Source organism: Tenebrio molitor, chromosome 1 (genome assembly GCF_963966145.1).
Source record: "Tenebrio molitor chromosome 1, icTenMoli1.1, whole genome shotgun sequence".
Taxonomy (NCBI): domain Eukaryota; kingdom Metazoa; phylum Arthropoda; class Insecta; order Coleoptera; family Tenebrionidae; genus Tenebrio; species Tenebrio molitor.
The window spans coordinates 4,946,321-4,963,014 of NC_091046.1; the positions used below are offsets into that span (position 1 = coordinate 4,946,321).

Below are 16,694 nucleotides of genomic sequence, written 5' to 3' on the forward strand. Positions count from 1 at the left end.
AATCTGCTTTGGATTTAACCACAATATAAAACCGCCAGTTTTGCAGGAAGCGTTGCCCCAATTTGTCCTGTTTAATTAGGACGAGCGATAGCTTCTTAATTCGCACAACCGGCGGACCCTTTTAATGAATTAAATTTAACACTTCCTCTAAACTCATAAATATTCAACAATCCGGTGCAATCTACACGATTACGTTGTTGATAATAACGTCAATGTGCCACAAACTTTGTTGAAAATTAATTCTTAATGAAGCTCCGCGGTAATTGCTCTTCGACGACAAGAATTCAATTACCGCACAAACTAGTGATTAATTTTAAATTTCACAATTTTCACTGTGTTCCCTGGACAATGATTGGCTAAATTGCGTCGCATCCAGCAGGATGTCCTCCTGCAGGACTGGTTAAAATTCAGCGACACGAAAAATGTAATTTAACTTAAATGTCATTTCGAGTTTATAACGAGTTCTGAATGGAAATTGGTAAATAAAAAGAAAACAAGAAACGCATTTCGGAAAATTACTCGGCGGATCTGTATCAGCTCCGGCGAATAGAAAAAATCCGGGAGCGAGCTTTCCGTCATTAATCATTCAAAAGCGTATTAATCCTTACCAATTCGGCTATTTAGTTCGTTCATTGATTGCGTGAAGTGACGTCATGAGAAATGTTTGCAATTCATTCCGATTCTGATAGGGATCTTGCCACAATAAATCATTTTTAACAGCCAACTTAAACAATAATGCCCTTTCGAGTTCGTTTTGTCAACTTGCTCTTTAATATCCGAGACTAACTCCATCAAGATTGGAGTGAATTACAGTTTAAGTTAATTAAAATTGCTCTGATCTTTTCGCTCGACAAATTAAACACTGCATTTACCGAAAGGTAAGAGAAATAAATTAATATTTAAACAGCAAAATTTTAAAAAAGAAGAATCGAAAATGGAAAATTGTTAAAATAAAATTTAAAGAGCTAAATTGCCTAGAAAGCTAATTACATATGTATAACGGGTGTTCAGAAATTAATTCGTTTAATCTGTGTAAGATGCAGTTGACGTTTAATTACATATGTATAACGGGTGTTCAGAAATTAATCCGTTTAATCTGTTTAAGACGCAGTTGATGTTTGGTTCATATTCATGAGGTTATGTAGGTAGAGTATAAATTGTGAAGAACAAAAATACGATAAAAAAGAAAAGTGTCAAAATAAAATAGAAAAACCTTATCGCAAGATTGGTTATAAAGATAGTATGGAAAACGTAAAGTATCATGTCGAGACTGGTTAAATGCACCTGCAATTATTATAAAAAGGATAAATTGCAGCATTTACGTTCGTGATCACGTGACGGAACAAAATTGAAACCGAGCACGTTTACACTTACAGAATGCGATATTATCTTTGCGAAAACTTGTGATTTAGACCAGTTTTTGTGTTAGATAAACGTTGCGAGTGGAGAACGTTGGAACATTTATTAAACACAATTAAAAATCAATAATTCAGATTTTTGTTCAAACAGCTAATCGAAACTGATATTTATGAATCTTTACATTTTCAATTATCTCCCTCCACTTGATGAAAATTTAACAGAGTTAAACCCAATTAGTATGCAAAAATGTAATAATATCCGTCATTCAAGAATTGTTTACGCGAAAAAAGTAAAATCAAACAAGCAAACGGATTTTGTATTTAATTAAGTGCACTCTTTTAAAAATTCTTGGGGAAAAATTAAATTCCTGGATGTACCGAGTTCATTCGATTTAATTATATTATGAGTATTTATGTTTACCTTCCGCGTCTCACTTTGGGCATGCTAAATAATAAAAGAGACAAGAACTCATTAAAGTACTCCCACTTGCGAAACATCAAGTTTATTCACCTCTTCAATTTTAAAACTCAATAATGCCAGAAGACTTCTCATCCACCTACTCGCTCTTCAAACTTAATACCGCGTTTTATTTTCATCATTCCTCCTGAATTCATGGCTAGGTCGTAAAAAATACAAAGCTGAACAAAGGGCGAAACGTAAATGTTAAATAGGTACATAATCGTGTGCAAATACCAAAATTAGTACAGTCTTAAAAGGCTTTGGTACTCATCTTCGAATTATAAAAATTCATGTATTTTTAGAAAGTAATAGTATACCTATATTATTCGAAGTGCATGTGATGATGGTTACTACTCGCGAGCACAAATCATCCTAGTGGGTAATGTCCATTACACGCGAGTAGAATACGATATTTTTTAAGAAGTACTAATTTCATAATTTTCACTTCTGTTTAATAAGACATGTACAAAGTTACAAACAATTACAAATTATGACATTTCTAAATAATTACGAGACAAATATTGTCCTGAATCATAGCACCTTTATGCGTAGCGCGATTATTTACAAATGCAATTTTACGATTGGTCACAATCCGTGGTGTAATGAGTCATTATTCGCGGGCGTGAGTAATGAAAACAATTATTTAACAGTCAATACATCTCAGAAATAGAAAACGTATTTTTTACTTTCTGGAGAGGGAATAAGGAAGTGTCTACTTTCTGTGCAGGTCCAGATTCTTTAAATTATTAAAAATGTAAAATACATGTGTTATCAGATTTAAAAAAAAATGTAAACCAACAGTGAAGCGAATGGATTACAGCTGAGAACAGAGTTAATGAAAAACTCTCCGAAACTGGAGCAAATGAGTCGATCCCTCAACGCTGTTGCGGGATCGAAAAACCATTGTAGCAGAAATTGGTTAACAAAGAATGTAATTCCCATTTAAATGGTTTGTTCAAAAAACTTCCGACGAACTTGTTGCTGATGTTAGGAGTTTATCCTCGAGTGTTTGAAAACTCCACGTTAACAAAACATGCATGAATGAACGGCGAAACAATGAGAGACAGATCCTGCTCGGCTGCATTCTGAGTGTTGCCAATAGTACTCGGTCCTTTTCAATTTTAAGTTCGATTTACTGTCATTAGCACCCATCAAAGACAAGGACCCCCCATTGTTGCCTCTCAAAATATTCAATTTAATCCCTTGAATAATCCCGAGCGTAATTCTCATTACGGCCGAATTTCGTCGAACTATCGGGGTTTATAGAAATTTCTTGTTAGTTTGCAACCCTATCCCCGTCTCTATCTGACAGGGTGTTTTCTAAATTCGGGTTAAGAAGTGAGGATAGGGGTGGCACTACCTTCTTGACAGACGCCCTCGAAACCGCTATAAATTATTAGATCCGGGCATTCCGCTGTTTTAACTGAAATGTTTGGGGAGTTAAAATATAAAAGGCTATTACCGAGGGGTTATCAACTCAGGTTAACACGCCCAGCCCACGGCGGATTAATATTTATTGAATTTTCAATTCTGCATACTGGTGAGGGTTTTAATGCGTTTTTTGCAAGGGAGGGACAGACTGGGAAACTCAAATTCGCTCAATTAAGCTCCATTGTGACCGCCGGATTGATCCCGATGCAGGAGTAATTTTCTCTCGGTTTTTGATTTTCCACGCGGAGAAACTCTGCGTGAAAAGTTGAAAGCACACAGATAGAAAAAACTTTGCCCATAATTTATATGATCCAGCATGCACGCTTTATTGTATCCATCTGTCTGCACGTCTAACCCACTTCTGACAGTAACAGGGAAAAAATAAAAAGTTGGTAAACTTCCAGTTTGATGAATCGAGAAGGGACGCAGCCCTAATAAATTACTTGTCGTTTTGCATTTTCACAAATTACCCAACTATTTATCGTGCTTATGTCGGACATTCAATTTCAATTAATCACCCCGACGGCTCATTTTTAACGCGATTCGCGATAAACAAATTCAAATTTGGAATGAACAAATTCGCCTCGACGAATTCACTTTGCGCTGATTGGCGGCCATTTTGCCCAAATTAAATTCGCTCTCCGCATCGGAATGACGAGCTTGCGGCCAAAGCTCTGAGGCACAATATTCTGCATTATGTAGCATCCTCTTTGTGATACCCGAATCTCATTACTTATTCATTCTTTTCTCTCGGATAAATGTTTCAAATGAACAGAAATTTAGAACTCTTGCTGGTGTGTTCGGGAACGACTCCCGAAAAAAATCCACCTTTCAAGTGCCGCCCCGAAAGGTCAATTTATTCGAGGAGTGTGAGCTTTTACTTGCAGGCGCTGACAGTAAAAATGTTAACACGAGAGCTTTCACTACGTGCGGAACAGATTTCTTCGACCTGAGCTTTTTGCGGCAGTTTTAATTCGCGAGGAGTTGAATTGCAAATCAGCTTCCGAGGTTTTCCTTGTTGGTTGATAGATAACGAGAAAAGAATGTCAGGAAAAAAGTTGCGCCGCGGCTGAAACGTCAAGTACTGAAGCGCCCTTTGATGGCAACCACTGAAACGTTCTTTCCTTCAAAAGCGGAATATAAATCAGGTGGCACAATTAAATTATCTCGGAGGCGTCAAAAACTTCCTCGCTTTTAAGGTAAAAACGTTGTTTGTCGAGTTGTGCCGAGGAATAGAGACGTTGCAGTCGAACTGATACCGCAACTAGTAAAAGAAAGACTTTTGAATATTACCGCAAGTATTTTAATTAAAACTTAAGAAATGCCAACTCGGTTTTCTAATTAATAGAAGAGATATCGTCTCGAGCTTATTATTGATGAAGTTTTTCCATGTTAATTTATTCGGCCTCGGATCGTTCAACGCTTCTAAAAATACGAGTATTCAATTTGTTGGGAAAATTAATTCCATGGGAAAAATAAGATTGGCGGATCCGGAAATTTCAAATGGGGCTGAAAGTCTGCCAAAATAATAAATTTATACCAATTTGGCACGACAACAACGAATGAATTAACAAACATGATCCTGGGAGGGTCTTTTTTATTTCGGCGACTTTGGAGAAATTTACGAGTCTGCGAGAAATAAAGTGGTGCACTTTCCGATATTGTCATAATGAAAGTATGTATGATGGATGCATCGTAAAAACGGAAATTGACATGACAGACAGCCGCAGACAATTTTCTTCAAGCAAAATGAATGGACCTATTTCGTAAGGACAATAACAGAGAATTTAAAAGATTTAAAAATAATACAGGTTTAAACTGGGAAATAGAAAATTATCCATAAGTGCCATAAGCAATAAATGAGCTAGCCTAAAACTGTGTGATAAACTTCCCTTCATAAAAAGGTTTATTGTATTTATTTTTGATACAATTTTTTAATTCTGAAAGCAATAATTATTTTATCTACGACCGTGCGATATATCCTATTTATCCCACTCATTTCAGACAGACAAACGCTTTACCGCACAGGGTGCGGTAAATAAGGAAACTTTGACTCGTAAGTTTTCAGAGACCAGAACTAAAATAATAATTGACGGTGCTACTTTTATGTCTTAAGAACTTATTTCCTCTTCGCAAACTTTCACAAAAAAGAAAATCTAAATTTTTTGTGTAGTTAGTGTGTGTTAGTTAGCATTATTGAGATATTGAAAACAATCAGCACCTATTTTTACTTTGATTTCATATAAGTAAAAATATTTGTGCCGATTTATTCGAAAGTAAAATAACAAGACCTAATTCTTTTATTGTATAAATTTTTCAATTTTACGAAAACTTTTTGTTTTGACAATTTTACGAGTTGAGTTTGGGCATTTTTACTCTGGTTAGGCCCGAGAGCTTTAGGTCGAGGGTATAACGTTTGAATAAAAATGCCCAAATATCAACGAGTAAAATTGTCTAAAGCAAAAATGAAAATTGGAAAATTTATCAGATATAAAAAATTAGGTCGTGCTATTTTTGGCAAGATTAATTCCAGAGTACAAACTTTAACGTTAATTATTTATTTAGAATACAGTTAATAAGAGCACAATTATTAAAAACTATTTGAGAATCTGACAGGAGTAGCATGCAATTTTAATCACTTTTAACAGGAGTAGCAGGACGTTTTTGTGGCGATCAATATTTTTGATTGGATGAAAGCAAGCGCTCTGATTGGCTGAACACGCACGTTTGATGTATGTGGGAATTAATGTATAAGATCAGTCATATTTACTTTTTTTTAAATATTTTTCAAAATGAAATTTTTTCCCGTTTACTTCACTCTACTGAAAAAATGTAGCATCTTCCACCACAGTACTAAAAGTGGTAATTATTGTTCTTTTTATTATAGACAATCACTCAATTTAATTTTAACAAATTGTTAAGTTAAGACTTTTGTTATAAAATCTAAATCAACTAAACTTGTCACAATTATTATTAAGGTTGCCAAGTCCAAACACTTCTCTGTTCTGATTTTCTTAATTTAAGAAGTTAAAATTCTTTACTAAAACGTTTTATAACTTTAGAAGACTTAAAAACACAAACAATGTTCATTTTAGAAGTATAAAAAGTGAAAGTGAAAGAGAAATGAAAGAAATGAAGAAGAGCCTGGGAAAGTATGTGAGGAAGAAAAAGCTAGAAGTGAATGTTGTGAAAACGAAGATGATGGTGTTGAATAAGAGAAAGAGGTATAGTGAAGAGAATGAGTGGAACTGGGAAGGAAGGAAAAAAGAATGAGTAAACGAGTTCAAATACTTGGGTTACACATTCAATGAAAGAGCCACGGATAAGGCACATAGTCGTATCAGAGAGAGTGAGGAAAGTAGATAAGGTAGTGGGATGTATTTGAGGAATAGCAGGGAGAAAGTTGGGAGGTGATTCCAGGAGGAGAATGATGATGTTCGAGAGCATGGTAGAGAGTATACTGATGTACGGGGCACAGGTCTGGCTATGGAAAGAACAAGAAGAGGTAGAGAGAGTGCAAGAAAAATATTTGAGAAGAACAGGCTGAGAGTGAAAGCGGGAAAGAGAGCGGCAAAGTTTGAAGACAAATTGGATGGAAGGGAAGAGTACAGGATACTAACGAAATGCTGGAGAGAAAAGAAGAAAAAACACAGAGAAAGAGAGCGAGAGAGAGAAATGCAACCAGGGCAACAGTGAAGAAGTGGAAAGATTAAAACCGAAAGGAAGATGGATGAATGTAGAGCTGGGTGAAAGGGAAAAAGACACAGACAAGCAAGAAAGAAGGGAAAGAATGAAAGAATCCAGATTCAACAGGAAATTTGTGAAGTGTACGAGAGAGGAAATACCGGAGTACCTGGGGAAAGAGAGTGCAAGAGAGAGAAAATGATGGCGAAATTTACATGTGGGAACGAAGAGAGAGAAAAAGGTATTGGATGGAAGGGAAAAGAAGGTGCAGAATGTGCTATGAGGAGAGAAAGAGAGACAATTGAGCACATGTGGAATAGATGTAGCGAAATGAGAGTGGGAGAGAAAAGAATGGGGGGAAATACCGAATGAAGACGGAAGGCAGATAAGGTGGATGAAGGAGATATGGAAGAGGAGGGAAAGGAATGAAAAAGAAAGGGGTCGGTGATAGAAATAAAAATGTTATTTTTTTTTTGGGATCGTGATTTTTATGTTTTTTTATGATGTAATTAGAAATTCGAAAGACCGTAGAGCAAATAAGCTTATTGTTATTATTATTATATGTAACTATCTAGGAAAGGAGACAAAAAACAACAGTTTGTAATTAATTATTTTAATTACTTCTACAGAAATAAATTAACGGGGCAAATTACAATAAAGAATGATTCTGTAAAATTGTGTAGTCTAAGAATTTGCCCCAGTTTTCAAACATCCTTTGTAAATTGGCATTAAAAACTGTTCCACAGACAAAAACTACGTTAATTAGTGGCAGATTAAAACTGAGAATGATAAAATCTGTCGGAATTTTTAAAAAACAGGAAATTAATTCTCTAGTTTTTAATAGCACATCAAGTAGTATTAAAAATAGCAGTGCCATAAAAATTTCCCCATTAAATTATTTGTTCGATAAACTCGACTCTTCTAAATTGGATCAAACTCAGTTCCATAAAACAAATAATAAACTGGAAATTCTTTGCAACATTTTCGCCCGGCGCATCCACCACTTTGCAATTTCCAACCAGTCCGATAACAATTTTCCAGCCATAAAAGTGTTGTCCAGTTTCACTCAACCCTCATCTGATATATGTTACAGTCCAGACGTATAAACCAGTGGCTTTATATTTGGGTTATGAAATTGAAAATTATTACAGATTCTCTTGCTGAAATCTGGCTCGCTGACAACTATTTCCACTAGCCTTGACCTTTACAGGAAACCGCTTACAGTAAAAGAAGCACTTTTATAGCAGGATTCGAGCTTTCCAACCGACAACAAACATGAACATGCTGATGCCAGTTGGAATTGTGGAAATAAATCATTAATTAATTAAATTTAAGAGTCCTGTTTTTGCGACCAGAAAAACGCTCTTAATAAATTAGAAAATCATAATCAATGAGAAACCTCACCGAACCGACAAAATTTAGTTGACTCTCTTGATCAATATAGGTCAACACAACTGCAACGAAGCTTCTCTGCGAAAAACCTCCTGCATATGCAAATTGTCATTGTATGAATGTAGTTCCATGTCGGACTGATAAGCTGATCAAGGTAATTTATATGCAGAGGCTACATAAACCTGGCCACAATCCTGTCCAATTTGTATCTCAAAGTAACAACATTGCGGACAAAACGTCGGAAAATTTAATTTGAAAAAAGGATTAAAAACGTAACCGCCACCAATTTTTCGTAATCGTATTTTACGACACGCTGGTCCCAGATAATTACATAATTCTGTTTATTAAGCCACATCCACAATTTCCAACCAACAAACAACAAACTTCCTGGAAATTATACCATTGACAAGAACGTTAAATTAAACACGAACGTGTTTGTTCAGTTTTGCCTCACTCTCGCCAACCAAAATGTTATGGTCCCTAGACATGTCACCAAAAGGAAAATCACAACTGCAACTAGGACCGAGATTTAGCGCCACACAGAGAAAACTGTCACAGTGATAAAAATTGAATTACGCAAGATACTCCCATATGATGTTAACGCTTCATCAATAAAGCATAACAGCGGTGTTATTACAGCCATCAAAAATCGAATTATCCAGTTATGGCCCCTCAAAGTCGCACTTTAAAGCTGTTTATGAACAGCAACAGCAGTGGCAGCAGAGCCAACGTTGCATTTATTGAAGTGAAAACTTCTTCAGGCGCACTGCGACATTATTGTCGGGCGGTGAATCACTTTCACCGTCACGCGTCACGTCACACGCTCCGAGGTGAAAGGCTCCTTCGAGTATGTAAACCACAAAGATTGTACATTCACAGATATATTACTAAAAATCAATTACGTACGTCATAGAAGTCTTCACTTCTGTTGTGCGGTCTTGAACACACACTCTTTTTTTTAATTTGAACGTGACGGAGGGTGTGACGCACAGAAGTGTTCAAATATTTAAGTAAAGCTTGAGCGTATCATGTGTCAGGTGTAGTGAATTATTTTAAACCGTGTTGGTATTTGCATGCAGAAACGCTAAATCACCTCGATTATGGTAATTGTTGGGATTAGTGTCAAACGTAACAGCTGTTTATGGGGCATAAAACGGTCATCAAGTATTTATATGTTTAACTACATCTACGATTATGGTTCATTCATAATTACCTTTCCATTCATTGTCCGGTTAGACAAGCAGGAGCGCGATAAACTCATTGTCACTTTTCAAAAATATCACTAGGTTCGAATCACAATTGCCTCCTCGACAGCGGTAGACTGATCACTTTATTGATAAACAACAACAATAATTAACAACACCGTACTCTAAGAAAAACACCCAGAATAGCAAAAACATCCAAACTAACTATATCTAATTATTATCATTCATTTGTATTATGAAGTAGAAGTACGAAGAAGTAATTCGTGAAGATCTGAACTATTCTACTGGAGAAGCACTATCCTGATATGTCTACAGTTATCATCTAGGGGTCTCGATAGAAAACTACGACTATAACTTAAAAAATATCACAAATTTTAGGTACGTATTTTATCAAAAATTCAAGTGGCGACGCGAGTCCCCCTTTTCGGAGGGGAAACGTGGAACGTGGAGTCGCCTTCACAAGCTCGGGACGTGCTCCAGGAGCGTCCAGAGGAAAACATTTGTTGCCCGACGTGATCTGATGGGTTCGTTTCGCCACGTTTTACTCTTTGTACATCTTTCTAACGGCTCTCGCTGCACATTTCCAATTACAAAGTTTCCCTCCAGATCAACAGATGGTTTTTCCCGTGGTGCGAAAATTTCGTCCCTTCCTCCCGATCTAGAGTGGTGCACACGTTTGCCGCCCCCAGTGCAGCTCGAATCTATTCGCACTACTGTTACCGGCTAACTATTATTGTACTGTTGCTTTTAGCAGAATTGAAAGCTGTCGAATTATCACTAGTGGGATGTGGTTAGAACGGTGGGTTGTGAGGGTCGCGACTGGTCCGCGGTGTGATTCTGGATGTACTGTCTCTTATCAGAATAGTCAATTTTGATGATTTGGTGTCTGTTTGAATACTGAATGATTGTTGTTGGAAGAACGTTGGAGTAGTGACCGCTGTGCACGGCGGCTCCGGGAAGACTAACTGCAGTGGCACTCGAGTCCGGGACTCCGGAGTCCTATTGATCACGGCGAGTTCGCGCCAAGAACTCGCGCAAACTCGTCATCCCTCTGTTATCCTGTGCTGGAGCAGGACCGGTACTTACCTAGCACAAGGCTCCTCTAATTACCACTTGTGGGCGTTCGACGCGCCTCCGTCCCCGATAACGACCAACAATATATAAGTGATACACGTGACGCAGAACCCATGAATGATTCAACGTGGGAGTTTAATCAAATGGACGCCCCCGGATAGTTGGCGGTTTTTCAAGCGGACAGTGAACGGTTCGAAAACGCCGCCAAAAACCCCGACGAAACTCATCCCCGCCCACCGGAAAAACGATAAAAGTGCGCAACAGATACGCGACGTTTTTACTTTCGTTGTTTACCGCAATCATTCATCAGTTGTCACATAAAATACAATTTTGTTTTATCTCTCCAGAATTATCCCATTGCTGCCCGGCGCGCGTTTTTTAGTGCGGATCCCGCACATAAATTATCCCCCTTTTTTCATTTATCACTTGTTTCAAAGTTGCTTTGCTTATCTGGATCGGATCAGATCAAGCCCCAAATATCGAAAAGAGACGCCGCGGCTATTTGGAGGAAGGAGCCCCATTGCTGGAGGATTTTTTACTGCGGAAACGCAACGAGCTTCGGAACAAGACAAGCTTCCAAAAAACGATGAATTATCTCAGATCCGGAGTGGTCCGGACTCGTGGCACCAGAATGGCTATCTTGACTCGCAATTTTGGGAGAAGTTCAAATGGACAATTTTGCCATTCCGGTTAGATTGGTTTTCACGATGTTCATAAATTTTTCGAATTAATTCTGTCAGATAACAAAAACAAATTTATTTGCAAACATATTTCCAAAATCGTGACTCGCAAAAACATTTTTTCCAGATTTCGGGTCTACGTCGATGCTTCAGGCAAAAATCAAGACGAATTTTCTACATTATAAATTCTAATTATTGCTGAAATCTTTCAACCGGAAGAATCAAATGGGATAAAATTCTGGAACGTTTCAACCGATAAAAAAATTCTGCGAATATTTGGCAAAAGAAAAACTTATTGGTGATGCTGCAGCAACAATAAATTATTTCAGGCTCGAACAACCCCGAAATCCTGGCGTCAGGATCTCTGCCTTGGCTCACGACTTCATGACAAATTCAAACATAAATTTTTTGCCACAGTTAAGTTAATTTTAGTTATAAGACAATTTGGGTTATTAATACTGTTGCAGATAAGATATGTGCAAATAACAGCATCTTCGAAATAAAAAGAAAACATTTTTACTCGTTCTGCCAAAAGTACGCAAAAACATATTAAAATGCAACTGATTTCCTAAGAATAAATTTTTTATTACACTCTTGTTGTTTATAAATTTTAATTGGAAACTGATTAGTTCAAAGCTGGTTTGGTTATGGAGATTTAAACTTCTTTTCACATTTTACAATAAGCAAACATTTATAATAAGCAAAATTTTTAGGTATATATCACTTGCCCGCTTATAACTAAAAAATTACCGGATAGATTTTGATAACGTCTTCACTTTTAGTTAGAGTGTTTCTTTGATTTAAATTTTAATATACAAATCATTCCCCACCGTCCGAGGGGGCTGACTAGCGACAAAAAATATGAAGCGAGTACGTAGAAATTCTTTTTAATAAGGATTCGGACTGATTGATTACCAATGGCGTGTCTACAAAGGGTCTAAAAGTACATTTCATTGATCTGAATCTGTGACAGTGACAAGCTATGTGTGACAATTACTGCAATTATACAGGATCATGATAAATTATTGTAGTCCAAGTTGGCGCAAAAACTGAATGTAAAATTTATGGTTGCCGCTCCATATAAAAATGATCAAAATTATGTGAATCAGTGAATACACACCGTTGATTAACAGTTGACACTATTGAGAGTTCACGCCGCATTAGAGTTATGTGTGTATAGAGCGGCAAAAATTTCATAACATGGGCATGGCTTGCTTCGACTACAATCATTTATAATGACGTGCTTTAATTAAATGTTGCTGCGTTTACTGTAGAAGTTTTCGATATTTAACACACTTTGACAGTGTTGTCTGACAAAGAAAATGCAAATGATCTTTTAGAAATTAAATTAAAACTGAAACTAAGATGAGGAGAAAATTATTATATGAATAAATTAAATGTTTGATATTCTTAGTAGAATGAATGTTAGTGTAGTAAAACGGTAAATCATTTCAATTTAGACCATCCAGATTGCTATCTTGGCCTGCAATTTTAGTAGAAGTTGAAATGAAAACAATTTTGTTATCCCAGTTAAATTGGTTTTTGCAATTTACATAAATTTCCAGAATTAATTCTCTCAAACAACACATCACATTTTAGAAATAAAAGTAAACGTATTTAAATACAAACATAACAGCTCCGAAAACAACATGCAAATTGTCGTTTCTGACCGGAAGCAATTCCCGGAGCAAAAACACCGCGTAAACTGAAAACTTTCTCGGCACCAATCAAAAATTACGTAATTACAAAGTCAAATGACTGACTTTTGGGGAAATTTGTTCGCAAACATCTGTCTTGGAGCTTTCCCCAAAATATTCACTACGAATCGGATGAAAATTTAAGTTTGCAAACTCCCCACTGAAATAATTAAATCTAACCTGCGGCACTTGTCGCAATTTTCAAAAACGTCGCTCTCTCGACTTTCCAAACGAATATCTGTAAACAACTGGGTACAGTTGATATTCACGCCATGCGACAGCACTAGCTTAAAGTCTAATTTTTCTTCCCGGAATGATGTATCGACACTCCGGGTGGCCGACATGTGACAGGATATTTATACTAAAATGCGAGGACTGTCGCGGGCCTCACACGGGTCCACTACGCGACAGCCCTTTATTTGGTCCCGACAAGGGCTTCCACTTAACATTTAACCAACGAACAGTGTCGCCATTTACACGAACACGGGACCATTGTAATTGGCTACAATTAATTTTACGGCATAATTAAAAAAAAACATAACAAGAGTTGCTCGGATGTAACGAGCTACACTAAGCTCTATGGAGCAAACTCTAGAGAAACATCGTAAAATAAACAGGGTAAACAAGCCGCCACCATTAATAATAATAACACGAAAACTTTGGAATTAATTTAGAGAATCATTCATTACCCTTGATGGGGTAATACAATGTGTATTTATTGTAGCCCGGATTGTTTTTAAATTGTTTGAATAAATTATTTCCGATAAATGTGGGTTAATCGAGAGGTAGGAATTTTTTTGTGCAATAAAAAATCGACCATTCTCGTATTTATGTGTTCTGCAAGGAATCTGTTATCGGCCCCTCTCGAAAATTGATAAAATTCAAGTTAAAGATGTCTCGTGTCTGTTCCAGGCCGCACATTTATCACAGCTTTCGGGGGAAATATTTGGCAAAATTGAAATGCATTCTAGGTAAAGTTCGGTTGGAAAGGCGCCAAACCCAACACAACCCACCCTCGAGAAATAGAAAATGATGTTTTCCTTAAGCCAGCAAAAACCAACACCCCTCCGGATTGTGTTCGACTCTATTAACTTATTACAGCCGAGTTGCTTAAACTCGGTCGCTTTTTCACTCACTTATCGCTAATTAAAACCGTGTTCACCGGGGGCGCAAGGACTTCGCTACAACTTTTGATTTATCGCGATTTAACTCAGACACGAAAGACTGATTCGTGGCTTTCACGTAGGGTGGATTATTTATTGAGCGGGGCTCCACCACAACACGGCTAATGAGAGGAACAATTGTACCGCAGCACATAAATCTGGAAAAACTCACAATGGAGTACGTGTATCCTGCAGGGAGGCGTCGGAAAATCTAGTCCGGAGGAAAATTCTACGCCGGAAAAAATCCTGATACAATCGATACGATCTGGTGAATTATTAGCACAGATAAATTTTCTTCGAAGCCTTCTGGCAGCTTCGAATGCGTCAGTTTCTTGATAACTAGTGTCCATAATTTATTCAATTTGCATATCGGTTATTACTTGGATGACAACTAAATCCTTCAGTATTTAACCATTTTTGAAGTGAAAACAACAACAGTATTCGCGTCACGTCACACGCTCCGAGGTGAAAGGCTCATTCGAGTGAGTTCGGGGGAGCCGAGTTTAGCCGAGCGAGCGAGAAACAGTCAGATTTTAAGTGGAGATTTTAATATCGATTTCTCGACAGAAAAATCAAAGCCCTTGATTGATTTTTAAAAAGAGCAGTTTTCACTGGTCGTGTGGTCTTAAGTACACACTTTTTTTAAGTGAAGAATCTTCCGACAGCAAAAAGAAACAAACATTACATTTCCTTCTTGGCAATACGCCAATTGTCTTTGGAAAGCACAATTAGAATAAACATTTTAGAGTTTTTGGCTGGACTAACTTCATTTCACACCGATTCTTTTCTTTCGGTTTCACAATTGTGACTGACCCATTGAAGTAAAGCTTGTTTTTGATATAACCCCTTCAAAATTCTAATGGGATGAGATTGGGAAATCGCGCCGGCTCCCAATAAATCCCTTTCCACCAATCCTTAATTTAGGAGGTATTTGAGCTTCAAATATGTTCATTTTGGACATTTTTTCGATTTCTTCTTTTAGTTTGCTTTACTTTGCTGATTAAAAAATTAAAATTTCCCTGCCACCCTGTTTTCACTTTCAAAAATCAATATCTCAGGAACAATCAATGCAAACGTGATACATGTACGGGGTTATTACAAATGTTTCTGACATCGTAGTTGGCTGGGCGATTAATTTTAGGTGTGCCGCTTTATATACATACATTCCTACATGGCAGCTGACAGATTTCCGGCGGTAAAAACTACCGCCAGTACCGCTACCTATCTGCGATCTGTCTGTTATTAGGCTAGCGGCACATCCAAAATTGGTGTGGTTTTCTACGCCAACTACGATGTTAGAAACATTTATAATAACCCTATCTAGAATGTACAATTATGAGATAAAATCTTATCAAATAAAGTGTTTTTTAAATGTTTAGAAAATACTGAAAATACTCCGCCAAAAGTGCTTGTTTCAAATACTACAAAAATAGTGCAACATCGGAGACATTAGTGTCAATAGAAAAATGGGGTGGAAAAAATGTAACCTTGCAGTGGATTGATCGTGGAAAAATCTCGTGGCAATCGCGCCAGATAATAAAATTTTATTCCCAGATTTATTAAATTTTTACACTTGGGGCCGGAATGGCTGCGATAGATAACGCGGAGCTCATATCGTGAACATCTAGAAGCATTCGGAGTTATTTTTCGTGCGGTGAAAAATGTGTCTGGTTATTAATGGGCCAAACAATCGGACCGCTCCCGTCCGGCCCTGCCATTCCAATTTAATTAGGGGTGGAGGCCTTCGAAGACAAAAACCCCAATTTTATCGTCGATTTATGTGAGGTCGAGTAGAATATACAGTTCGAAAACTATGAGCTGACATAGCTTTCCACCATCATCAACGACGATAATTCTCCCTGTCGAGGGGCATAAATTCGGCGAGGAGAACCATTTCGTGATTGAAATTTCAATAACGAACGGCCGACGTATTACGGGGGAAATTAAGGAAGAGCCCCAACTTTAACTTCTAATTACACGCCAACGTCTAGTTGGGGCACGCGAATTCGCACCCCGGCAAAAATCTGATTTGTAAAGGAAACGAATCGCGAATGAACACGGAAAACCACTCAATTATGAGCTTCGGCGAGCTTTCCAGCGCACCTACAAGTGTTGCCGCATCCCCGGGGATAAGAAGTGCCTAAATAATTTAGGGGTTGTTTCATGTCCGGACAAGTAATAAAAGCGTAATAACGCGGATGTTGCCGACGTAAAAATTTATGTCTCATGCGGAGTTTTCTAATTGAAAGCCGACTTGACGGGCATCCCCTGAAATGCGGCGGTGATAAAATTACCACGCAAAATAGCGACGCCAATTAGGTGCTTACTTATACATCCCCCAGGACGCTGACAGAATAATATCGGAAAATTTCTACGATATCCCGAGACGCTCATAAACGGCCGACTCTGCGTGCCTTAACTTTTCAAAATGGATTGCCCTACACCTGTTCGTCGTGATGGACCACCACCTCCAACGGTACTCCTCCAAAAATTCACACCAACAACGTGGCCCCATCAAAACCGAATTAATTCCGAAATCGTAAATTGGAA

At 37.5% G+C, this 16,694-nt stretch overlaps 1 protein-coding gene across 7 annotated transcripts in view; it reads right to left on the reverse strand.

The window, feature by feature from the left end:
* The window catches only part of alpha-Catr (alpha-catenin related), a 54,499-nt gene that overhangs the window by 28,011 nt on the left and 9,794 nt on the right, over window positions 1–16,694 (reverse strand). The window contains exon 2 of one of the 7 annotated variants that reach the window (XM_069036296.1): window positions 9,539–9,653. The exons of the other annotated variants lie outside the window; for them this stretch is intronic. Coding sequence (XP_068892397.1) covers window positions 9,539–9,586 — 48 coding nt within the window. The 5' untranslated portion in view covers window positions 9,587–9,653. The remainder of the gene's footprint in view (window positions 1–9,538; window positions 9,654–16,694) is intronic. 7 annotated transcript variants of the gene reach the window in all.